Raw genomic sequence first — 25,102 nt, forward strand, 5'->3', positions numbered from 1 at the left:
TCCAAGCTTCTTCTTTAGAACTCTGTGGAATCCGGATGGCATCACATGCATCACATGCATAGGCCCCAAATTGTAAGTCAACTGTGTCGGAGACAAAACTCACAATCTATCCCATGAGCGCACACTTCACTGCACATGAAGGGAGGCCCACAAGGAGAGACAACAATGGCCAGTGGGGCTTTGTCTCGGTGCGGATGTTTGTGTTGCTCTTGCTGACGTAGATATTGGTTTTGATGCTGGTCTTGGTGTTTGTGGTGGTCTGGGTGATGGTCTGGGGTCTAATCTTGGTTGCTGGCGTTGATACTGGTGTTAGTGGCTGAGGGAAAAGCACCAGGGGGCAGATTTAAATACCTTCAGCTACATCAGAGACATTTTTAGCCCGCCCGTGTGAATCCTGAGCGATGTGGCCTCATCGCATCGGCGCTCGAGTGATTAGGAAATATTTCTGACACAAGTGTAAAGGCATGTGAGGCACGAAGCCATCAGGGATTCATCTGGTAACCGCTGCTGATGATTGGAGGACGTGACGTTGGAGCTCAGTCCCGTCGGCCGACACTCGTACGACTGCTGGAATGTGCCGAACATTGCAAACGGGTGATATGTAACAAGAGAGAAGCTCTGATGAACCAACTGTTGTGTTCAGGTCTCCACTCAGTAGTGTTGGTGTTTATTTATAGATACTTTTGATAAACAAAACCAAACCCAACTGCAGCAATTTAACACTAAATAACAACTTTAGTGCTAAATACAGTAAAATACTCCAGTTCCACCTTCGTCTCTCCACCTCCGGGGTCATGACCTCTGCACGGGGTCATGACCTCTGCACGGGGCCACGTTAGCAGCCAAACACGAAGCAGCTTCATATGTGTCATCTGACAGTTCTGACCAGAGAGTTCCAGTGACGCTCCAGTGGAAAGGTTTCACTCTGACTGGTTTGCTTCCTCGTTGTACAGCCAGAGACACGAGTCGGTTTTCCAGACGCCATGACATCACACGCAAATATCATTTCTAGTGTCCGAGAAGGTTCACACAAATGTTTATCTTCATGGTGTGACCTGGTGCTTCCTGCACAGTTGTGCGTCAACATGTCTCTTGTAATGGTGTCGTGTGCAGACAGGTATTTTTTGACGGTTAAGTTTTCGCCCCTTTTCTTTTAATTTGTTTGTTTAAATTCTTCCTAAAAAAACTGGATGGATTTTTCGGGAATCTTGGTGGAAGGACGGGACATGAGCCAAAAACCAACGTGTGAACTTCAGGCGTGAGACAGGACTTCAGCCTCGGGGGGGATATGTGATCTTATCAAAGTCTTGCAACAATATTTTCAATCATAGTTACTTAACAAAGAAAGACGGGGCGGTCATGGGTAATGAATCACAGAGCCTTAGACACTGGTGGCACGGCACTGACTGTAACGATGCATGAGAGAAATCCCCCTTCGGTTATGATGTGATGCACAGGAATCATAATAATGGTGGAGGGGCGGAGCCTCGGTGGGATGACGGGATATCGCCGGCAGTCGTCTTCCTGCTCAAATGTTACGTAAACTCATTTTACTGAAAGTCCGACACTGACTGAATAACATCCGGCCTCATTCAGGAATATTTAGAGGCAACACGACGCTGAGCTGCTCATTAAACTGCATTAAGGTGCCGCCCTCCTGATGTTACAGTCACAGGCCCTGGGAGGGAGTTCTGTACAGTGACGACTGGGAATGATGGTGACGCGCTGGGACAGTCGGTGCAGCCTCATGTTCCCAGTAAGGAAACTCCTCCAGGTTTGTTAGTGAGTCAAATAAAAGAGCAGGAAGTCGTGCAGATGTGCATGAATCACTTCCTGTTCTGTAGCGGTAAAGTGCCGGAAGGTGTCTGACGAGTTTAAGATGTTACAGCCTCTTAAAACCACTGGGAATGATTCTATTCAGTTATGGTGAGCACATGTTGTAGATTATATAATACAATAAAATAATCAATTATACAAATTATGAAATGAAAAAGTGTGTTTGTAGTATTGTTGTGTATTCAGCCTCAGTCCTGATGTTGCTTCTGTTAAACCACAGCTGCTTTATCAGAGCTATACTGCCACCTAGCGGTCCAAACATAACAGCACAAGAGTTTGGTTCATATCTTATCATCATTTGTTCAACAATTTTACCTAAATGTAGATTTTTTTAAGGTAAGTAAATTGTAAAATTTTAGCTGGAAACTTTGTATTTATTCGAGATTATTACATATAAGCAAAGTCTGAAGTATATTTTAGTTGGATTGTGTCAGTTAATTAAAGGTCATTTAAAAAAATATATATATATATATTCTATAAATTAAAACTAGAAAAGTTTTAGGGTTATATTTTAGGGATATGCAGTAACCACCTGAATCGAGTCACAAGCTCTGTTTGCAGGAGTAGATGAGAAACTAAAGTTCAACCAAATGAAATGTAATTTATATTTAGATGTTTCTATTCTTTAAATTCAAGGTGTTTTAATTCCATTTGTAATCAATTGAAGTCTGACTGCTTCACTTTATTGTGTAAAATGTGAAACAGATTTAAATCAACTTCAACACATTTTAATGAACAATCTGGCTACAGGTGAAATTTGTGTAAATTTTCAAAAAGAGACTTTCTTCATTTTTTTTTTTAATCATTTTTTATTCAAGTTTACCAAAAACCAAAACAAAAGTTGACACATCTGAGCCACGATGCCACATCCAACACAACGCTACAAAAATATGTATAAAAAGATTCAACGTAAAATCATCCAAAAGAAAAACTCAAACAACTTCCCCACATTCACAGTTCAGGGCTTTAGAGAAACTGCAGGACTTTAGTTTGGAGACACAGAAGTTTGGAGGATTAATTTCAAAATGATCAAACCCGTCTGCACCACTTTTATTTTTTACTTGAACTTAAATCAGGCTACAAGTTCACTCCGTCATTAATGGAGCAGTTCAGCTACTTGAGGGCAGGATGAGACTTTTCTATCTTTTACTTAAAGCCACGGGAATTAAGAGGCGACTAATTCCTCGGGAAATGTTTAAAAATAATATTCAACTGTTCTGGTTTAAAAAAAATAAAACTGAGGCGATTCAGAAACCAAATGATATGTCCTGAGAAAAGGTGAACCTGAAATCACCACGTCCCCGAAACCGATTTGATAACAAAACAGCCACATCGAAGAGAAAAGAAAGAAGCTCATTTAAGTCCAAATCAAAAATCCTCTTTCTCTGTTTTGAATCTTTGCAGCTTCACACAGGGAAGTTTCAAAACCTGCAAAGTTTCTGACCCTCGAGTGTTGAACGTAGAATTAGAAGTTGGTGAAGTCGACGGTCTGAACCACAGACGATGTTTGAACCTTCGCCCGGGTTCAGCTCGTCAGGACAGCCCCCCCCCACCCCTCAGGGTGAGAAACTCCTCAGCTGTCACCGCCGCTCGCCCACACCAGGAGACGCTCGAGGTTATCCCACCCTGAGGGGCGGAGCTACGAGCACCACGCCGTCTCCTCTCACAAACAACATGGGGATGTTCCTCTTGGTCGACTGTGAAGGAAACAAAAACACTTATTAATGCTTCTATTTCTATTTTTTATCTTTTGCTTTATTATAAAAGTCCAAAACCTCAGGACCACAGTTCAGGTTCTAAAACTAGAACATGGATTTAAGATGCTAGTCGTGAACAGGAGGGCAGCATCACTGCAGCGTCTCAGGTGAACAGGTCGGTGTCGTACCTTGTAAAGTTCTTCGTACGTCTCCTCGTCGATCTCCACCGTCGTCACCGTCTCCTCCACGTCCCCCAGGATCATGTTCAGATGCTGATCGTAGGCCTGGAGACAAAAAACACACAACCAGGAATATGAGAAGGGATCACACACACACACACACACACACAAATGTTTGCAAGACAGGATCTGCAGCAATTCACCAGGAATTCACCAGAAGCAATAAAACACTTCTTTACAGGAGATGTCTGGAGGTCGTGCTGACACACAACATACAACACTGGCTCTGTTCAGTTGTCTTATCAACATCTGTCCTGAGGTGTCTGATCACATCTGGACTGTTCTATGTCTCCATATGCAAACAAGTAGGAATGTAACCTCAAGATTTTACACATTTGGGGGGAAAATAGCTCAATATGTGATTGTGTGTGATGATATTGTGTCCACAAATAAATCAATGTATGAAACAATGAGAAGTTTAAAGTAAAGGTTAAATTCATTGTGGTGTTACAGAGGACAACAGATGACTAGATGATCCTTTATCTGAGGCTCAGGACACATTTGTGCTCACACAGCGAAAAGAATGTGGACACGTGTCTCAGACCAACTCCCGATCACTAGTGTGTCCCCAATGCATCTTGGGTAAGTTCCCACAGGCCCACACTAGTGATCAGATCCCTGAGAACAGATGTAATGTGTGAGTGGAGCTCACGTGCAGTCGGCCACGCAGCTCCCGGTCGTTTCTCATCTTCACGTAGATTCGCTCGTCCAGACTCAGTCGGATCAGATCCAGCGGCTCCTCCACTGTGTTGGTGGTCGGTTGCTGCAGCGAAACAAAGAACAGTTTGTTTTACACTAATGATGAAGATTCAAGAGACTACAGAAAGAAAACACAAAGAGCTGCAGGTAAGACAGCAGCCCACATCCCTCCACAAACACACAACATTAACACAAACACACACAATCTACCACATGTACTCTTTGCACATCTTTCTCTGTACAATGTTTACTTATGTTTTAACTTATTCCTCTTGTACTTTAGTTCCTGCTCCAACTCGGTAATTGACATGCAAACAAGTATTCACTTCACTATTAACATTACACAAACCAAAACTGATACACACCCTCTCTTTACTTAAAATAGTGAAAACACAAAGTAATGTAATAGTTGTTTAATGTATTTTCCTGGCTCGTGTGGAAACAATATTTATTAATGAATCAGAAACTGATCAGTTTTATGTTAGATATCTTTCATGATAAGAATTAAATTTAGATTTTGTGAAATGTTTTTATTTTATATACATCTTCCCTCCGAATGAATGAGTTTCTCTACACAGACAAATGATCGATCTGTTTATACACAAATTATCTATCTATCAACACACACAGATTATCTATGTGTCTATACCTACATGCAAATGATCATGACATGTGTGTGTGTGTATATATATGCATATAGTATTGATCTGTCTATAGAGCAATGATCTATCTGTACTTATCTCTCCATCATTAACTTTATATTTAAACTAAAGCTCAATTTAGAATAACTAACTTTCACCAAACTAGTTTTATTCAGTTTTTTCTCATATTTAAACATGTCTGTGTTTCTAATAACGAGTCAGACTAGTTAGTTAACTCGTCACTAGTTAACCACAGCAGCAGAGCTTTAACTACCACTGACGTGTTTCAGTCTGTTTACACATTTAACTTCTCACACGTTGAGTTTCACCTGCAGCTGAACACGTTGTTTAATTCAAACCTTAGCATCACATGCTAACCATGCTAACTCGGCTAGCTAGTGTGCTAGGCCTCTGCGGGCTGTTCCCCGATCAACGACCCACAACCCGACACAACAGACACACAACGGCAACAGCACACAAATACACGTCCTCGCACACCGTCTACAGACTCGCGTTTAAACGCGGAGTCGGAGTAAAACACGTGAAACGAGCCGCGGCTGCACGAACCTGCTCAGCCTCGTCCGCCATGATGTTTGAGTCTGCGCGGGTTGCCAGGTCCGCTGATGACACGCGCTTTCACTGCAGGGGCAAACAGGCACGTGCAAATATCGTGTGTAAATAGTGTGTGTTTACTTCTGTGTTCACATGCACACAGACACACTATAATGTGACATTTACTTTATTCATATACCTATTATTGATTTATTAGTATTACTTTAACTTCTTTAAATCATTCTTCTTAAAAATCCGTATTTATAAACTTGTTTTCATGCGATGTTGTGTTTTAATTGTTTCTTTTCACCTTTTATTTCACTTGTTCATGTATTTTTATTGTCGTATTAGTGTTATTATGATTCATGTGACAAAGCTGCTCTATATTTATTAATTTAACCACATGAACCTGGTTGTCTGGCCTGTTCTTATGTTTACTTGTCTTGCTTTGCTGTCAAAGATCTTTGTAAACACTGTTTTTTGTTATTTTATTATTATTTTTATTATGAATACTTTTACTTGCTACTGTCAAGTGATGAGACGATGCAAAATTAAAAAAGTATTATATTCCTGCACAGGCTCATGTGTGGTAGTGCGGGATAAGAGCAAACCTGGCAACCTGCAGTGTGATCCTGTACCACTCACCTCCTCTCTCCTTCTCTCCTCCTCCTCCTCTCCTCCTCCTCCTCCTCCTCCTGCTCCTCCTCCCGTGTTCCAGTTCTTTCCTCCACGTCCACACTCGACGCAGCGGAACAAACTGAGCAGAGGTGAGTTTTCATTTCACCACAAAAATTTCTTTTATTTGTTTTTTATTTAATTTCACTTCGAGTGGACAGACAGGTTCATCAGGTTTGTGTGTCCATGTTGTGTTCACGTTGACTCCATGTTGTATCTAGGTCATGTCCATAGTGTGTCCTTGTTGTGTCTAGGTTGTGTCATCTTGAGAAACAATTCTTTATCGTGTACTTTGATGTTTTAACTTTGGTAAATGTCTCATCCACTAACATGGAGGAGGAGGCATATGTGACCTATTCTGCTGCCAGCCACCAGGTGGCGATCGAGATACTTTGGCTTCACTAATAGAAGCTGTGTTCAAACAGTGAATGGTTTGAAGTGCAGCCACATCATCATGTGGTTCTGTACACGTCTTATTCTGTGTGTGTTTGTGTGTGTCTGTGTGCGTGTCTGTGTGTGTGTGAGGGCCTCCTGTCTCAGCTCAGCCCAGTTCTTCATACTGGGTGTGTGTGCAGACCAGAGGCAGAGCAGTGCAGTGGCTTTACCCATTCCATCCTCAGCTGCAGCGTGGCTCTGTGGTGGAAGAGACCCCTGCTACATGTGGCCCATGGGCCGCTGGTTCGATTCCTCTAAAGCAACACTGTGCAACTTGTTCACCTTGAGTCAGCAGCTTTAAAATGATGGTTGAGTGTCGATCCCCTGTGAGAAGAACTGACTGAGACTCACAAACTGTCACAGTCAGCTCCAGTTGGAGAGTGAAGCTGAACTGAGATCAGTTAAAAACACTCAGAACTTATTAAAAACCAGAGTTTATCTCCAATATTCAGCAGGAAACTATTAAAACATAAAGAATTCCGCTGGCGTGTTTGCTAAAGCTGCACCTCTTCTGGTTCAGGAAGCAGGGCATCATGGGTAATACCCAGCCACACTGTAAGAGCTCCAGCCAACAAGCTCAGACATGAAGGTCAACAGAATTAATCCCCATCATGTGGCGACAGGGGGCGCTGTTACTCAGTAAAAGTTCCACAGTGTTGCTTTGAAGTGTTTTCAAATAAGTAATATATGTAATATTGTGTCACTTTTCACATTATGAAACCCATAGTTATCGATGTAGATGATTAGATATGAGAAACTTTACATACAGACTCTGTACACACACGATCTGTCAGATGCGTCATGTTTTAAAACAGAATCAGTAGAAACTCCAACAAGGGGAAGATGGTGCCATAAAACTACAACTGTAATGATACTGATAATATCTGCCTCCATCTTCTTCACCTCCTCTCTCTCTCTGCTCCATCGTCACATCCTGCAGGGTCCAGCATCGGAGGAGACTGACCACTAGATGGCGCCAGACAGCAGGAAGATAAGAGATGTCGTCACCGGTTCACTTGTTTGATCTTTTCCACCAAATTGTTCAAATATATTTTTCAGGATATTTTTTACAGGTGTTGACATTTAAAGTCCAACAATTAAAATGTGCAGGTGAATAAAGAGATTTAACTTAAAAAAAATGTTGAACTTTTAAATGTTTTGTGTCACATTTGTAAAGAAATCTTCTTGATTACCTCAGCTTAAAACCAAATAAAGAAATATTTTAAATATCCTATTTCTTTTAGTGTTTTGTTGAAAATAGGTTGAATTCGTTGCTTGTACAATAATAAATTATCATTGAGTCACTTAAACACGTCGTCTGTAGAACTGATTTGAATCTTTCAGTGTTGGTGAATAAGGATTAAGTAACTTTTTAAAGTTTTGTGAAGGAAAAACTAAATTTTTAAAACTTTGCTAAAGTAAATTTAACATTCAACCATCTTGTAAAGCTTTGTTTATATATATTTTAACAGCTAAAGAGTATTGTGTAAATATTCAACTTATCCTGTATATAAAGTAAATTAAACACTTGTTATATAAATAAGTATATAACACATCCAGTTCGTTGAACGATCTGCACCAAAGTTCCTACAATCATAAATAACCGTCCTCTGCATGAATAAATAAACCATCAGTGTTTATCTGGTAGCACTGACCCAGTTCTACAGTGAGACATGAGGACACGAGAGTATAAATTGAACCGGGAGACGGACGGATACGATCTTTACGACTGTGGCGAGTCAACATGTCGTCTGTGGTTGTTTCCTGATCGGAGCCAATCACTGCCCGACGTGTGGGCGGCCGGCAGAGGGCAGTAAACCGAGGCGACTGAGGTAAAACCTTTATGACCCGAGAGGTGGAAATAGGCTGAAGATTATATATTAAACCAAGAGAAAAGAGGGAGAACTGTAAACATAACTGACACGTGACGATGACACAGTGTGATGTACAACAAAGGGCAGTGACAGACTATTAGTCAGTTATATATTCACAATAAATTTCACAAAACTCATTTCCAATAAGAACATTTGTTTTTATAAATGTATATTTGAAATATATTTATATTTTTAACACTTTGAATAAAATAAAATAGATTTACTGTTGAAAATCTGGCAGATGTATTCTCGTCTGTGGCCACAGGAGGTCAGTGTTGAGTTGAGTTCAGTTGCATCAACTCAACTAATGTACTGTCGTGCCCTAAAATACAGTAAAAAGGCCAAATACTCTCAAAAACGTCTTTATTAACTTTATGTCTTCCAATTTAAATAAATTTCCATGTACCTTTATTACAAAGCCTCAATGTAAAAGGTATTATTAATTAAAATTAAAGTGTTTTCTATCATTTTGAGTCGAATAAATCAAATAACTTGTAATTAAAATACATAAAGTCACTGTTTTAGGCAGAATATTATTTAACTTTAAGACATTTTTTAATTAAAATGGTATAAAGAGAGAAGAAGGAAGCATGTGACAGAGGTCAGGGGTCAAACATAAATTTAGCAAAAGACGCGACTACGATTTAACAACTGAGGGAAAACACTAAAGCTTCCAAACAGGACAATTCAATGTAAGTAGTCAGATGTTAGACGGCGTTGGAGATCGGCCTGTTTTCAATCCCTTCTGCTGTGAGACACAACAGTAACACACGAGCTGCAACAACTTTTACTGTTTGTTGATAAGTTGTATTTGTGGGAAATTTTAAGTTTCCCTCGACTTTAATTATTATTCCATCCCCACATCCTGGTTTCAGTTCGGCTCAAGACATTTGTGATTTCTGTTTTTTTCTGCTGATGCTGACACATCTCTGAGGAGTTGAAGTATTTCTGAGTCATTCCTGCTTTTTGCACGTATTTGTCACGACATCAGAAACATTTTTACCCCCGTTTTTTACCCACAATGCACTATGTCATAATTTCGACGTGTCAGGTTAATAAAGTGAACCATGAAAAACTAAACGTCATGTTTTCAGTCCTGTGACTTTCCCTCCGAGCCTCTGGGAGGTCGACTGAGAGGTTCTCCTGTGAAATGAGGGACCTCTGTTTAAAAACAAGGCTCCTCTCCTGACAGACTGATTGATGGGACCTAATTAAATATTATGACTTTTTAAAAGGACGCCAGGTCACATGGTCCACCCAGCTTCTCGCTGTGACGAGTGCAGAGAGGAAACCATGTGACGTGATGTCAGTAAAGTGCACGTTTACAAATGGTTTGGATGAGAGACGGATTTTTATTCTTTAAAAGAAAATCAGTATCGAGGGAACTTCATGTTGACGATGCATGTTCAGAGGTCACAGAAGGTCAGAGGAGCCTGGGACTGACAGGTTGGCAAAACCAGGGAATACAGTAGAATAAAAGTACGTTATAAACTATAATAATCAATATGAATGAGTTGGATCAAGTACATATCACACTTTCACCCGTCAGAGCCCGATGGCAGCAGATCCGAGTCCAGAGAAATTACATAACAACATGCTGTTGGAAACATGGCGGCTTCCAATCACAACATCCTGCTGGCAACGTCCTCCCTAACCTAAAAATAAAGAGCGTCAGGCCGGAGAGCTGTGACACCGGCTTCTGTCTGTCCACCGGCGTCTGTCTGTCCACCGGCGTCTGTCTGTCCACCGGCGTCTGTCTGTCCACCAGCGTCTGTCTGTCCTCCGGCGTCTGTCTGTCTGTCCACCAGCGTCTGTCTGTCCACCGGCGTCTGTCTGTCCACCGGCGTCTCTGTCTCAGCTCAGTCTGGACTCAGCGTCTGCTCCGCTGCGTCATCACACCTCCAACACACTGCGTCACCCCCACAACAAGGTTCTGTTCAAAATCTATTTAACTGCTTGTTGGTGCGTCTTTGTGTTCGTGGGAGAACTGTCACCAAAAGCTTCAAGCTGCTTTCAATCAAATTAAATACAAACGCAATTAAGCAACACAATATTAACACTCACAACTGTGTAATGTTTCTACTGGAGCTTATTGATGCAACGTCAGAATCAAATCATACATAAAAATAAATGGATATACGCAGAGTTTCATAAAGTGGGCGGAATCGTTTTTCTTTCTTTTGTGTTTCCCCACTAAGGAAGAAGAAAAAGAAGAAGAAGAAGAAGAAGAAGAAGAAGAAGAAGAAGAAGAAGAAGAAGAAGAAGAAGAAGAAGAAGAAGAAGAAGAAGAAGAAGAAGAAGAAGAAGAAGTCACCTGTCTCGTTCATATCACGTGACCAGTGGAAAACGAGCTATATCTAATTTTCTTGTATTAGTCGTAGATAAATATCCTTTGGAGACGGGGTTCTCCTCACTGCTGTTTGTCTTTATACTTTTAAAATCACATCTCCTCTTGTTCTTAAAGGATTTAAATTCCATGCAAGCGTCTAAAAATACTCTGTCAAGCAGAAGAGGTGCCGAGAGATGAGAGACAGAGAAGCAGAGGAGGAAGAGGAGGAGGGTACAGATGAAGAATAATGAATTGCTGAGGATGAGGGATGAGAGCTGGTACCTGTTAGCCGGGCCTGACCCCAGAATAGCCCCACAATCATTAAAATGTCATCCAGCCCTTCACATTACGCACTGACAGCCTGATTCATAGAGATTTAATTATGGATGAAGCCAAAGTCAATGGGGCAGAAGGAAATGCATGTGAATGTCCACGTGCACGTAACAATGTGCGTGTGCACGGACAGAAACAGAGGAGCACAGGGTCACACCTGTTGTTACACAGACATGTTTATGTGTTGTACAGTATCACATGATGTGGAGCAGAGGAGGTGGAATTATTCACTCTGTTTACTGCACAGAGGACGGTTCTGTGGCAGCAGCTGCAGAACCCACCTCCATCTTCCACTGCCTCACACCTCCTCCTCTCCTCCTCTCCTCTGCTCCTCTCCTCCTCTTCTCCTCTTCTCCTCCTCTCCTCTTCTCCTCTGCTCCTCTTCTCCTCTTCTCCTCTTCTCCTCCTCTCCTCTTCTCCTCTGCTCCTCTTCTCCTCTTCTCCTCTTCTCCTCCTCTCCTCTTCTCCTCTTCTCCTCCTCTGCTCGTCTCCTCTTCTCCTCTTCTCCTCTTCTCCTCCTTTGCTCGTCTCCTCTTCTCCTCTTCTCCTCCTCTGCTCGTCTCCTCTTCTCCTCTTCTCCTCTTCTCCTCTTCTCCTCTTCTCCTCCTCTCCTCTTCTCCTCTTCTCCTCCTCTGCTCGTCTCCTCTTCTCCTCTTCTCCTCTTCTCCTCCTCTGCTCGTCTCCTCTTCTCCTCTTCTCCTCTTCTCCTCTTCTCCTCCTCTCCTCTTCTCCTCTTCTCCTCCTCTCCTCTTCTCCTCTTCTCCTCTTCTCCTCCTCTGCTCGTCTCCTCTTCTCCTCCTCTGCTCGTCTCCTCTTCTCCTCTTCTCCTCTTCTCCTCTTCTCCTCCTCTCCTCTTCTCCTCTTCTCCTCTTCTCCTCTTCTCCTCTTCTCCTCCTCTCCTCTTCTCCTCTTCTCCTCCTCTCCTCTTCTCCTCTTCTCCTCCTCTGCTCGTCTCCTCTTCTCCTCTTCTCCTCTTCTCCTCCTCTGCTCGTCTCCTCTTCTCCTCTTCTCCTCCTCTGCTCGTCTCCTCTTCTCCTCTTCTCCTCTTCTCCTCCTCTCCTCTTCTCCTCTTCTCCTCCTCTGCTCGTCTCCTCTTCTCCTCTTCTCCTCTTCTCCTCCTCTGCTCGTCTCCTCTTCTCCTCTTCTCCTCTTCTCCTCTTCTCCTCCTCTCCTCTTCTCCTCTTCTCCTCCTCTCCTCTTCTCCTCTTCTCCTCTTCTCCTCCTCTGCTCGTCTCCTCTTCTCCTCTTCTCCTCTTCTCCTCTTCTCCTCTTCTCCTCCTCTCCTCTTCTCCTCTTCTCCTCCTCTGCTCGTCTCCTCTTCTCCTCTTCTCCTCTTCTCCTCTTCTCCTCCTCTGCTCGTCTCCTCTTCTCCTCTTCTCCTCTTCTCCTCTTCTCCTCCTCTCCTCTTCTCCTCTTCTCCTCCTCTCCTCTTCTCCTCTTCTCCTCTTCTCCTCCTCTGCTCGTCTCCTCTTCTCCTCTTCTCCTCTTCTCCTCTTCTCCTCTTCTCCTCCTCTCCTCTTCTCCTCTTCTCCTCCTCTGCTCGTCTCCTCTTCTCCTCTTCTCCTCTTCTCCTCTTCTCCTCCTCTGCTCGTCTCCTCTTCTCCTCTTCTCCTCTTCTCCTCTTCTCCTCCTCTCCTCTTCTCCTCTTCTCCTCCTCTCCTCTTCTCCTCTTCTCCTCTTCTCCTCTTCTCCTCTTCTCCTCTTCTCCTCTTCTCCTTGGATCAGTTCAAACAAGCAAACATAGTCAACTCCACTTTGGCCAAGATGCATGAAGTGGCAAATTGTAAATGCTGCCATTTGTGTTCCTCATCAAGATCGTTATCTTACTTTTTAGTGATTATGATTCTTAACCTGCCTGTTTGGAGTTAGTTTGTTAGTTACTGTGGGGATGCTGGTGATACTGGTGATGCTGGTGATGCTGGTGATGCTGGTGATGCTGGTGATGCTGGTGATGCTGGTGATGCTGGTGGCAGCTTTCTATCTGAAAACCTGCAGTGATTAAACAAGTGAAGACCTGAAGCTGCTGCTGCTGCACATAGAGCTGTTCACCGGTGTCTTCAAAGTTCAGAGAAGCTATCAAACGTATGACATGTCCAAATTACACAAAGTTCCATTCTGTACTTGAGCCTTGTACTATAAATAATTCAAATGTTCAATTCAAATTCAAAAACAACTTTATTTGTCACCAGAGGGAAATTCTAAGGCCAATAGGGCAAGAAAACAATGATCGTAGCAATGTCCACGGACGAATACAAATCAATGCAGCATTTTAAAATCATAAAGTATTTGTTTATGACTCTAAAAGAAGAGTTAACAGAATAACAGCTGTAAAAAATAATAAACTGCTTTGAAAGAACCTAGATAAATACTGAATGAGTGTGATGAGGTAAATAAAACAGTCATAAATCATGTAGAGTTAAGTGTAATAGATAAACAAGCCACAGGCAGACGGATCATTTCTTGAATTATTAGCCAGATTTGATGGATAAAACACGAGTGAAACATCATGAGTGACGGCTGAGACTGACTCGCCATTGGTCGAGCATGTGTGCTGATCACCACTGTGCAGCCTCTGACTCTAAATGACATCGCCAGCACAAGATGGCAGCACCCGTATCTGGGAAATTCTTGGCTTCAAGATTTCTGAACGACAGGAAGTGGACACACGTCGTCCATCTTTCTTTTCAGGCTACGTAACAGATACTGAAGGAAAATCTAAACTCTAGAATCCACCTGTCACACTTTCTACAGGTGTTTGCTTTTCATCTGACCCGTCGTGCATCATCATCACGACAGCAGCACAATCTCTCCAGCTGGGAACTTGTATCTCTATTAAACCTGACGCTTCATTTATCTCACAGCTTGTTGAGTACAGATCATTGTTTTACATTGACTTAAAAAAACTCCACTGACCATTTGTGTCTCGAGCTCCTCGTTAAAGCCGAAGAGACGAATCTGCACATGATGAAGATATTAAATCTGCATCTGACAGCAGCAATATTTCCCCTGAGCAGCGGCGCCCGATGCAGAATGAGCAGATCATTTATTACACAGCTTGTTAGACCCAGAGCAGTTGTTTCTATCTGGGGTGAACTACACACATCCTCCTGTGTGTTTGTTCTGCATCCAGCTCAACACATTCTCTTATTGTTCGAGGAAAACTCAACATTCAGATGTTTTTAAATATTGTTGTCGCTCTCTAGCCGATTGACATTTGAATGCTTCCGTCCAGGAAAGAGATATCAGCTCTTTATATTCCTCACTGTGAGAAGGAGCCGGAGCTGAGCACCACATTAAATCCGCTCCATCACAACATTAGCTCCATTATCTAATGGGTTTGGATCCGACTTGCTGCACTTACAGTAAGACTGTGTGTGTCATCAAGTATCCTTCCCCATTACTGACTCACTCACTGGCTTGATTATTGCAGCGGAAGGAGAGAAGCTGGAAAGTGATAAACGATGTCGACGCTGGTTTTATTATCACTTTATTAATCTCCATCACAAGGACGCCTGACTCCTTTCTCTGGGAATCACAACCGCAGGAGGGAAGACGGAGGAAACGGAGAGAGAGAGACGACGGAGGAGAAACGAGTGTTGGCACGCTGGCCTGGATTTCACTTTGCTAAATCCTGCAGAGCTACACGAGCAGAACAGTTTCCCTGCCACAGCACATTGTGGTGTTAGTGTGTCTGTGTTGTGTAGCCAAAGTCCCTTCATCTGACAGACAGAAAATGTTTCGGACAACTTAAACCTCAAATAACATTTAAACAAGTTTGGTTTTGAATCCGTTTCAACTGGAGTTCAACCTCTGGGACCAAGACAACGTTCAGGATGTGCGCAGCTGCATCCTGAATCAGGGATTTCCGACCATTTTATCTTTGACCTTTGACCTTTGACTAATCAGCTCCAGAACTGCCTCATGTGGGGAAACGCTCCCAAGAAATATTCCTGCCAAGTTTAATAAATATCCTTCGATGCATTGCTGCGTTATTTTGGACATAGACCCACAGACGAAAGTGAACAACCACACCCGCTCTCTATCGCAATGCATCCTGGGAAAGGTTGGCGGGAGAAGGTCCCCCCCCATTGGCTCCTTCGTTGCTCTGGGATGGAACAACGCATTCGAAGAAACCTGAGAAATGAAGCAGCCTGTGGACCCGGCCTCTTCAGAACAGAAGAAGAACTGGTGCTGATCAGTAGCATGAGGGTGTTTCTGTCTTTCAGTGCAGATAATTGCCGCCCTGCCTCATCAAAGACTTTGTAGAGTGCGTGTGTGTCTGTATGTGTGTGTGTGTGTGTGTGCGTGTGTGTGTGTGTGCGCACCTCTCGTAGACCCTCTAATTATTTTTTCTTAAACAAGCCGTGGGGAACTGCTGCTGCGACAGAATCTGAGTTCCGTGGCATCTTGGTTGAACAGGTTATTTACAGTGTGGAGCTTCAAACCAGCACGACACTAAAGTGTTCACAGGCAGAGGACACACAATCTGATAGTTACACAAACACATCAGTGCTGAAGGTTCAGAAGAAGCTGCTGCAGGCGCTGATGAGAAAACCAACAGAGAAGACTGAAGTGAGGAACATGCACGTGATCCACAGTGTGTGTGTGTGTGTGTGTGTGTGTGTGTGTGTGTGTGTGTGTGTGTGTGTGTGTGTGTTCTCATACTTTTATCTTTCTGAGAACCATTTTGAGCACAGATCTTATGGACTGAGGATGTTTTGGTAAAGTGAGGGTATCAGGGTTAGAATTAGGTTCAGGGTAACACCCGGGCCACACTGGGTGTGTGTGTGTGCAGTGTTGTGCAGTGTGTGACTTCTGCTTCTTGCATGTGTGTGTCTGCTGTGGAGCGGCTATGTGAGGTTTCACTCATGACTTCTGTATTTCCTGAATAAGAGTAGAGGGTTGTGTACTCAACCAAACAGGACACTGCCTCCATCTTCAGCTCCTGCTGTTACATCACAATAAAACTGAATGGACTCAGACAACAGAAACCAGAGAGAATCAGAATCAGGATTTATTGCTCAGCAGGTTGAAAGATATAAATTCAAAAATAGGAAACAAAATGAAATATACTATAAGCACCAGGGGAGAGAGGGTGCAATAGGTTGTAAGTAAACACTAGAGACTGGATTGTGCAAAGTACAATTAGCATATAGGAGTCACAGGCAGAGGGCTTTTACTTTGAAACAGAAAGCGATATAAATATTTATGTTACAATATTAAAGAGATTTAAACTGTGGTAAAGATCATTTTCACTTTGCTGTGACCGGTGCACAGGGAGTGGAGGAAATAGGAGAAACCCCGGAAAAAATGTGCGTCTCAGTGGGTGTGGGTGTGTGTGTGTGTGGTTGTGTGTGTGTGTGTGTGGGGGGGTTGTGGGTGTGTGTGTGTGAAAAAATACTGCGACTGTAAACCACATGTTTAGCTGCAGATTTTCACAGAGCTACATACACAGAACAGGACTGAGGCGGAAAGTGAGAGAGGAGGTAACTGTTGGTGCTGCTGATGTAAGACTTTATGGAAGGTTTACAGTTCACATCACAGATCTATGATCAACAACACAGAGGTCCACTAGAGGGAAAACTGTGGAGAAACAACAACTCATAGAATAATATCTAATATCTTCATGCTATAAAGATAAAGATGAAGAACAGACCTAGAGAGGCAGATACTGCAGATGTTACAAGATGATGAGGAAAAAAATGTCCCTTTAAATATACGTATGAAGAAAATAATGGAGGATTGTTATATAAGGGCAGTTTGCAGCTAACAGCCCAGTTTAGGACAAGCTAATCAAAAACTAGAAGGACATTCAGTATCCAAGGCCCAACAGTCCCCTTAAACTCAATGGAGTGGGAGGCCAGCCGCCGCCAGAGGACACCGAGCTGGGAACGGACCAGTTCCACCAGCAGCTGCCGTCCCTGTGGCGGTCAGTGGTTTTCCTTCGGTGTCTCCAGGCCACAGCACCTCCCTCCCGGTTCTCCTCTCCTGCTCCAGGCCACAGCACCTCCCTCCCGGTTCTCCTCTCCTGCTCCAGGCCACAGCACCTCCCTCCCGGTTCTCCTCTCCTGCTCCAGGCCACAGCACCTCCCTCCCGGTTCTCCCCTCCTGCTCAAGGCCCCAGCACCTCCCTCCCGGTTCTCCTCTCCTGCTCCAGGCCACAGCTACTCCCTCCCGGTTCTCCTCTCCTGCTCCAGGCCACAGCACCTCCCTCCCAGTTCTCCTCTCCTGCTCCAGGCCACAGCACCTCCCTCTGGTTCTCCTCTCCTGCTCCAGGCCACAGCACCTCCCTCCCAGTTCTCCTCTCCTGCTCCAGGCCACGGCACCTCCCTCCCGGTTCTCCTCTCCTGCTCCAGGCCACAGCACCTCCCTCCCAGTTCTCCTCTCCTGCTCCAGGCCACAGCACCTCCCTCCCGGTTCTCCTCTCCTGCTCCAGGCCACAGCACCTCCCTCCCGGTTCTCCTCTCCTGCTCCAGGCCACAGCACCTCCCTCCCGGTTCTCCTCTCCTGCTCCAGGCCACAGCACCTCCCTCCCGGTTCTCCTCTCCTGCTCCAGGCCACAGCACCTCCCTCCCGGTTCTCCTCTCCTGCTCCAGGCCACAGCACCTCCCTCCGGTTCTCCTGCTCCAGGTCACAGCTACTCCCTCCCGGTTCTCCTCTCCTGCTCCAGGCCACAGCACCTCCCTCTGGTTCTCCTCTCCTGCTCCAGGCCACAGCACCTCCCTCCCGGTTCTCCTCTCCTGCTCCAGGCCACAGCACCTCCCTCCGGTTCTCCTCTCCTGCTCCAGGCCACAGCTACTCCCTCCCGGTTCTCCTCTCCTGCTCCAGGCCACAGCACCTCCCTCCCGGTTCTCCTCTCCTGCTCCAGGCCACAGCACCTCCCTCCCGGTTCTCCTCTCCTGCTCCAGGCAACAGCACCTCCCTCCCGGTTCTCCCCTCCTGCTCCAGGCCACAGCACCTCCCTACCGGTTCTCCTCTCCTGCTCCAGGCCACAGCACCTCCCTCCCGGTTCTGCTCTCCTGCTCCAGGCCACAGCACCTCCCTCCCGGTTCTCCTCTCCTGCTCCAGGCCACAGCACCTCCCTCCCGGTTCTCCTCTCCTGCTCCAGGCCACAGCACCTCCCTCCCGGTTCTCCTCTCCTGCTCCAGGCCACAGCACCTCCCTCCTGGTTCTGCTCTCCTGCTCCAGGCCACAGCACCTCCCTCCCGGTTCTCCTGCTCCAGGCCACAGCACCTCCCTCCCGGTTCTCCTCTCCTGCTCCAGGCCACAGAACCTCCCTCCCGGTTCTCCTCTCCTGCTCCAGGCCACAGCACCTCCCTCCCGGTTCTCCTCTCCTGCTCCAGGCCACAGCACCTCCCTCCCGGTTCTCCTCTCCTGCTCCAGGCCACAGCACCTTGATTTCTAACGTCACCTGTATTCAATTCTCTGTGTTTTTAATGTGATGATCTCCTGTTACATCATCTTCCTTTAGAGGCTTCTCCAGTATCGACACGTGTGATTTGTGATGAATGTTTGTGATTAAAAAAGCTCATAAATATATTTCTGCTCCTCTGTTGTCGCCTCATGAATATTTGTCTTGATTTGCCAACAAGAGGAGGAGAGACGTGGAACCTCATGAGGAACTGGAACCATGTGACCCTGTGCTGAGGCCGAAACAGAAGAATTTAATAACAGTTGAATAAAAGTGTCGCACAAATCACTGCGTCGTCTGTTCAATCACATCAGAGACGACAAAGAGGAGAACTGATATAATCTGTTCTCTATAGAAGGAAATAAGGACGAGCTGCTGGGTGTTAGACTCACACCAACACACACACTACACACACACACAATCACACACACACTTCAGAGAGGAGATGTGCGTTTGTGCGTTGGTGTGTTGCTAAGACAGAAGATTGAAGGTGACTGATCCTATTAGGTGTTTCTGTTGTAATGCACACGTGTGAACACACACCTGGAAGAGCTTCACACACACGCACACACACAGGCACACACACAGACACACAAACGCTGCTGTGTGACTCAGCTGTGTCATATTCACAGTTGAGGGGGAACAGAGAGACGAGTGCAGAACGAAGGAACGACTGTCAGGTCTATTTCCATCTCTGCAGCTTCATGCTCTGATCTGCCTCTGTCCCACTTCTCCTCTCTCTCTCTCTCTCTCTCTCTCTCTCTTCCTCTCTCTCTCTCTCTCTCTCTCTCTCTGCTCTCCTGTAAAATGCAAATCTACAAACAACCAATAAAAGTGCTGCAGCGTTTCGAAGGTTCATTTCACCAAAAGGCAACACAAAATATTGCAAACTCTGAACAGTGCACAGCTGTTTTTACACTCTGGTTGCGTAGGGGGCGCTCACGAGGTCGTCCAGACTGACTTGAGGCCTGTGAAGCTTTAGCCTGAATACAACATTTAAGATGCAATACAGTTTTCCACTTTTCTTCCTGTTTTCAATACAAGGGATAGAAACAATAGATTCAATCATAGTGAAAAACTTTTTGACATTTTGGATTTACCCATAAAAATTTGTTCGGCCCATGTGTCATCCACTAACATGGAGGAGGCGGGGTTTAAAGGGCACTTTGGCTTCACTTTTGTGGCGCTGTCATGTCGTCCATCTTCTCCTCACAGTCTGGTGCCATGGACCGAGGTGTCCTGACTTAGTCAGTCATGAATTATTGAGCAAAATCTGAATAACCATTTAAATTATTGACTAATCAGAGTTCATTAGCAGAACGTCATCGTGATGTGAATACAATCATCGTCCTCCCTGTAGGACAGACAAAGGGGACATATGTATTTTTGAATTCAGTGTTCACCTTATTCACCAGTCTGGTCCGAGTGTCCTGGAAAACATCAGCACAGCGAGTTTCCAAGAATAGAAAAAGAGGAAACTGTCCTCGCGTATAAAAAAGACGACCTCACAGTTAATCTGCGAGCAGCTAATTACGACTCGTAGTTAAATTTTATTGTCCAGCGACCTCGAAGGGTGGATTGTGATGCAGAGCAGGGAGTGAAGTGACGTAGTTTAAAGAGAGAGAGAGAGAGAGAGGAGGTTGGCGTGGAGTGAGGGAGGGATGAAGGGATGAAGGTCTGTAGTGTCCGAGGGGGGAAGTGACCTTTATATGGACGCACTTGATGATAAAAAACAAACAACACAAAGACGACTTGTGTGCGATCAGTTGTTTTTGTTTCACACTGTATCTTGTGTTTGTGTGACAGCTTCCTCTGCGGATCCAGACTGAGGAGGATCCAGCGACAGTTGCTCTTTTCACCAGAGACGGATCAGAACACAGCTGTTCACCGTGATGTCACCACCACCACGGGCAGCCAGGGAAACGTTCCCCTCTCACGCTGACTCCAATCTGTCTTCACACGACGACACTTGGACAGGATATCTGTGTGTGTGTGTGTGTGTGTGTGTGTGTGTGTGTGTGTGTGTGTGTGTGTGTAGTCAAGGTATTACTCATGTAGCGGGGACCGTAATCTGCTTAAACACATTACGGGGACGTGTCCTTAACAGGGGGAAAGATTTAATAGTCCCCATAATGTAAACCAGTAGATTATGAGGTGAGGTGAGGTTTGTTGGTGAGGATCCGGTCTGATCCACCTCTTCCCCCCCGGCAGCACAATGTGGATCAACACCACATGATGTTTGGATAATCACAGTGTTATGGCTCATCGGTGTAAAAGGTTACTGGCAGGTTATTCCCCCTAAATAGAGAATTATAGAGACACCCACTAAGATTTGGGCATAATAATAACTTTATTGTAAATTTATATTATTTGTAAAGATTTTATTTATTCTATTTATTTATTATTTGAACAGTTTTAGAGTAGATATATTCTGCTCATATTCGAGTTATTACTTGGAGAGACATTACACACATAACTCTTCTCAAACTGTCCATTGCTGCAGCTCCTCCTTTCAGCCTCTGTCTCAAAAACCAAGAAAATTAAGAGAAACCAAACTGAGCTTCTCATCATGAAAACAACCAATAATCACCAAACCTCTGTGAAATGGAGCAACACTACTAATCTGGCATCAGTGTCTGGAGGCGTCTGAATGGCCACCGGCACCGACTGCATCTCAGATCCCAGTCTTTACCCACTTGACTCTGATGAGCAGCAGTGGAGTCAGCAGCTCTCGAGGAGCCTGGAGGAGCTGAACCACAGAAACAACAAGGAACAAACCACACACGGCACAACGGCTGAAACTCTTTCTCCAGAACAAGAACAACAATCTATATCGAGGGATGGTATGGATACATGGGAGGAATCGATAACTTGGAAAACACAAATCAAGATGAATCCATGAACATTTAAAACAAGAAATGTTCCCTACCTCCCCTGCAGGACAACAGTGGGAATGCTGCTTATTCTTTAAGGCCCCAAGGACATGAGATTTTCTGGCGGGTCTTCAGCAGGATGAGACAGATGGACACTACACAGAAAGTCCGTCATCAGACACGATTCCTGCACAAACCTTAGAAAGCAGCAGATACTATCTATGTCTGTCTTCCTGGGCCATGTAGACCAGAAAGGCCGAACAGAAATAAGACGATCTGGTCTTTAGGCGAGCAGAGCTGCAGTTGGACATGACGAGAAAGTTTTAATGCCCCTTGGATATATCAACATTTTTACAGTTGTATCGGAGTTCTCATCCCTTGGCACCATTAACTCTTTGAAGAATGGTTAATCACCAAAGTGCAAGGGAAGAATCCACCCGTTAAATCCTTTCTCTCTCGAGGATCCAAGGATGCCTTTGAGGGACCTTTTGAAATGGGACAGTCCGGTCGCACTGGTCGGTCTTGAAATGCAGCCTCTAAAGGAAGCAGCCCCTGAATTGAGACGCAGCTACTGTCTTGTCCCCCTGGACGGCTTCACTGTAATGATGAGGCTTCAGCACGCTAATATGGCACAAGCTTGTTTCCCTGTTTACCTGGAGAGAGTGGATAAGACCCTTTGCTGCCCACCGCTGAGAAATGGGCAGCTGGCACAAGCTGAGCCGAATCACTGGCAATAAAAATAAAACTTTGTCATCAGACAAACCGACTCGCTCAGCTGCTTCCCTGTCAAACCGCATTTTTCATGATGTCCTTCTTTTGCCAATTTGGCCGCACGATGCAAACGCTCCCTGCACCGAGGAACTAGATCCAACTCGTTGGATTCTGAGGAGGCAGACATGAACTGATCCGTTAACACCAGCAATGACCAGTGCCCATTGTGACCGAGCCCAAGTGGAGCCTGGTTTACATCACAAAGTGAAACATGATTCATTCTCCTCCCTGACAAGTCCAAGGGATGAGGGGAGGATCTAAAATAAACATCAGTCCAGTCTCCGGTCAGAGCCAATCTAAGAATTCAAAAGGGTTCTCACTAAATAACTGTTGTGCTAATATCGTCAGCTGACTGGGGGGGGCGGGGGGGGGGAGGCTCTCCAGTTGGTGCCCTAAACAACTACCTGTTTTGCCTACACTTTGTAACGCCCCTGTGTAATTTGTCCAATACAGATCATTTATACATTATTTGACAAAGTCCTTATATCAGTGAACCTACAACTTACCGACGTGCTCTTGAGCAAGACGCAGATGCTGCAGAACCTGAACCTCGACACTGCAGGTGAGGATCAACAACTCGTCGTCATGACCCACATTCAGACCCACACGTTATTTTCCTCTGATTTAGTCACATAGAAATACTTGTTACACACTGGGATCGCACATCCCTCCTCGGTGACGAGTGGCAGGTCCGTGGTCTATTTCTGTGGAGGTCTGATGTGCACGGCGGGCGGAGGGAGCGTGCACGTGAGGCAGCTGCAGACGAGGGGAAAGGAATCTGAAGCACACACACACACATACACACACACATACACACACATGCACACACACACGCACACAGACACGCAGGAAACCTGACCTGGTGACGGCTCGGACCCTGGACGGTTATTTCAGGCGACAGACGCACACGTCTTTGTGTGGATCTGCGTCACACTCAGATAGAAATGTTTGGCACGACTATGAAGAATAGTTGTTTCTCACAAACAACGATGACCTCAACATTTACTTATTCATAATATTAGTTATAGTATAATTAATATTATACTATAAAAGGTCAAATGGGTTTTGTAAGTAGCTGTGATACAACAATGAAAAGGTAAAGAAAATTCTGGTTATAACTTAAAATCCTGTGTTTTGTCACCTTTAATTTAAAAAGTATAAAGTTGGTAACTTTACAAACTTAATAAAGTGAGTTTAAGCAAATACTTCCCTATAAAACATATAGTCTTTGTTCCCTTTATTTAAAACAAGTAATAAGCCGAACAATTTACAGTTTCTCCTTTTTTACAATGATGGAAGGTTCAATTAAATATTCATGAAGTGAAATCATGTTTTAAAGGTTTTCATATGGCTTTGATGAAACGTCTCATTTAATTCTGTTTAATAAGCGCTAACGACCTGGTGCTGCTAATTAATCGTTTAATCACGTAATACATCCAAGTGACAACCTGTCAATCAATCCTCAGTAGCGTGGTCGGGTTCATTCCACTTTCTCCCGCGCTGATTATAATGACTGGAGCTAATGAGCTTTTCAGAGCAGAAACTTACACCGGTTTCCATATTACATCACGAGTCGTATGAGAGGAAGCCACCAGGGAATATTCAGCGAGAAATAAACAGGTTCATTAGTTCATTTCTTTGCTTATTACACACGATGGTGTCAGATGCAGAAACAGGAGAAGGAAGCTCGTTAAGATGGGATTAGATCATTATTGAATCATTGCTCCTCTTTGATTCATGTACACAAATAATAGAGTTATTTAATGTAACACTTCAGTTCTGACACATTTAATTTATCCACTGTCATGGTGACTTTCTGTGTGTGTTATGCCACATGCCTCCATTTGTATTTATTTTTAAATACGTGTGGATCTTGATGGAAATAATAAGACATGTCAAGGGGGTTGGTATCGATGAGTGTTTCCGATTTTGTGCAGATACAAATACAAATCTATTGAGTTTAAATGTGGTTTCATAAATGAAGAAGCTTTTTCAGCCAGGGTACGAACTATAAATGTGGCATCAGCTATTGGGCTTGTATCAATCTGACTGGAGCTCTACCGAGTGACACTGTTATGGAACAGCTATGTCAACAGTATATGGTCAAATTTAATAAGTTCATTCTCCTGAGTAACTTTATCTCACTTAGACTTTTAAAAGCCGCCTGAGAATAAAGATTTATATCCGCTCTGCTACCACAGTTAATCAATTTCAAAGTCAAACAATCGGGTCACGATACAAAGACGAAGGCAGCTACTCCATTAAATGTAGTGAATATGAATCATAATCCAGAAATTCACTCTCACATATCCATAAATACACACGGACTCTGAAATGGCTCCAGCTGCACATGCACAGACCGACACCTCACATGCTTTTAATGTGACCCACAATCCACATCTACGTGATCCGAGCATCAAGTGTTTAAATGAAAACATCCCCATACATAAATACACAATGAGCACACACATCTCACAGCAGAGGTCTTTTATTTGTGTCTCCGGACAGAAACCTCCAAGTCACTAAAAACACTGGGCACCTGTTCCCTGGATCCCACTGGAGGAAATTCAACTCCCCTGTCACCGAGTGTGTGTTAGTGAGTGTGTTAGTGTGTGTGTGTGTGTGTGTGTGGGCGGGTGTCAGTGACAAGAATGTTGACACCGGCCTTTCATGTCTCACGTGGACACCACTTCCTTTACTACCCGTCCCTATTTAAAGGCCGGTCTGGAGCCAGAGG

The 25,102-nt window shown here is 44.4% G+C and overlaps 1 protein-coding gene and 1 long non-coding RNA gene across 3 annotated transcripts; one reads left to right on the forward strand and one right to left on the reverse strand.

Moving 5' to 3' along the window:
• Positions 1-2,880: 2,880 nt before the first annotated feature.
• On the reverse strand, positions 2,881-5,722 carry lsm3 (LSM3 homolog, U6 small nuclear RNA and mRNA degradation associated). Its single transcript, XM_053445084.1, has 4 exons — positions 5,680-5,722; positions 4,425-4,535; positions 3,722-3,817; positions 2,881-3,533 (listed from the first exon to the last, which is right to left on the reverse strand). Exons 1-4 carry the CDS (start codon positions 5,698-5,700, stop codon positions 3,453-3,455), a joined length of 309 nt encoding a protein of 102 aa, XP_053301059.1. The 5' UTR covers positions 5,701-5,722; the 3' UTR covers positions 2,881-3,452.
• Positions 5,723-6,344: 622 nt separating this feature from the next.
• On the forward strand, positions 6,345-8,008 carry LOC128460068 (uncharacterized). Of its 2 annotated transcripts, none has more exons than XR_008342178.1 (2): positions 6,345-6,431; positions 7,715-8,008. It is a non-coding gene; the product is annotated as an uncharacterized LOC128460068 (long non-coding RNA). The 2 variants fall into 2 exon arrangements; XR_008342176.1 differs by having other exon boundaries at positions 6,365-6,431; positions 6,865-8,008.
• The last annotated feature ends 17,094 nt before the right edge of the window (positions 8,009-25,102 follow it).

The sequence above is a fragment of the Pleuronectes platessa genome, chromosome 2 (assembly GCF_947347685.1).
Source record: "Pleuronectes platessa chromosome 2, fPlePla1.1, whole genome shotgun sequence".
Lineage (NCBI taxonomy): Eukaryota > Metazoa > Chordata > Actinopteri > Pleuronectiformes > Pleuronectidae > Pleuronectes > Pleuronectes platessa.

Excerpts from the sequence above, each read along its gene's own strand:
- lsm3 (XM_053445084.1), bottom strand. The coding sequence starts at position 5,700 with ATGGCGGACGAGGCTGAGCAG. Across the intron at positions 3,818-4,424 it reads AGCTGCGTGGCCGACTGCAC|GCCTACGATCAGCATCTGAA; the intron begins GTGAGCTCCACT and ends TTTTGTCTCCAG. Across the intron at positions 3,534-3,721 it reads CGTACGAAGAACTTTACAAG|TCGACCAAGAGGAACATCCC; the intron begins GTACGACACCGA and ends TTTCCTTCACAG.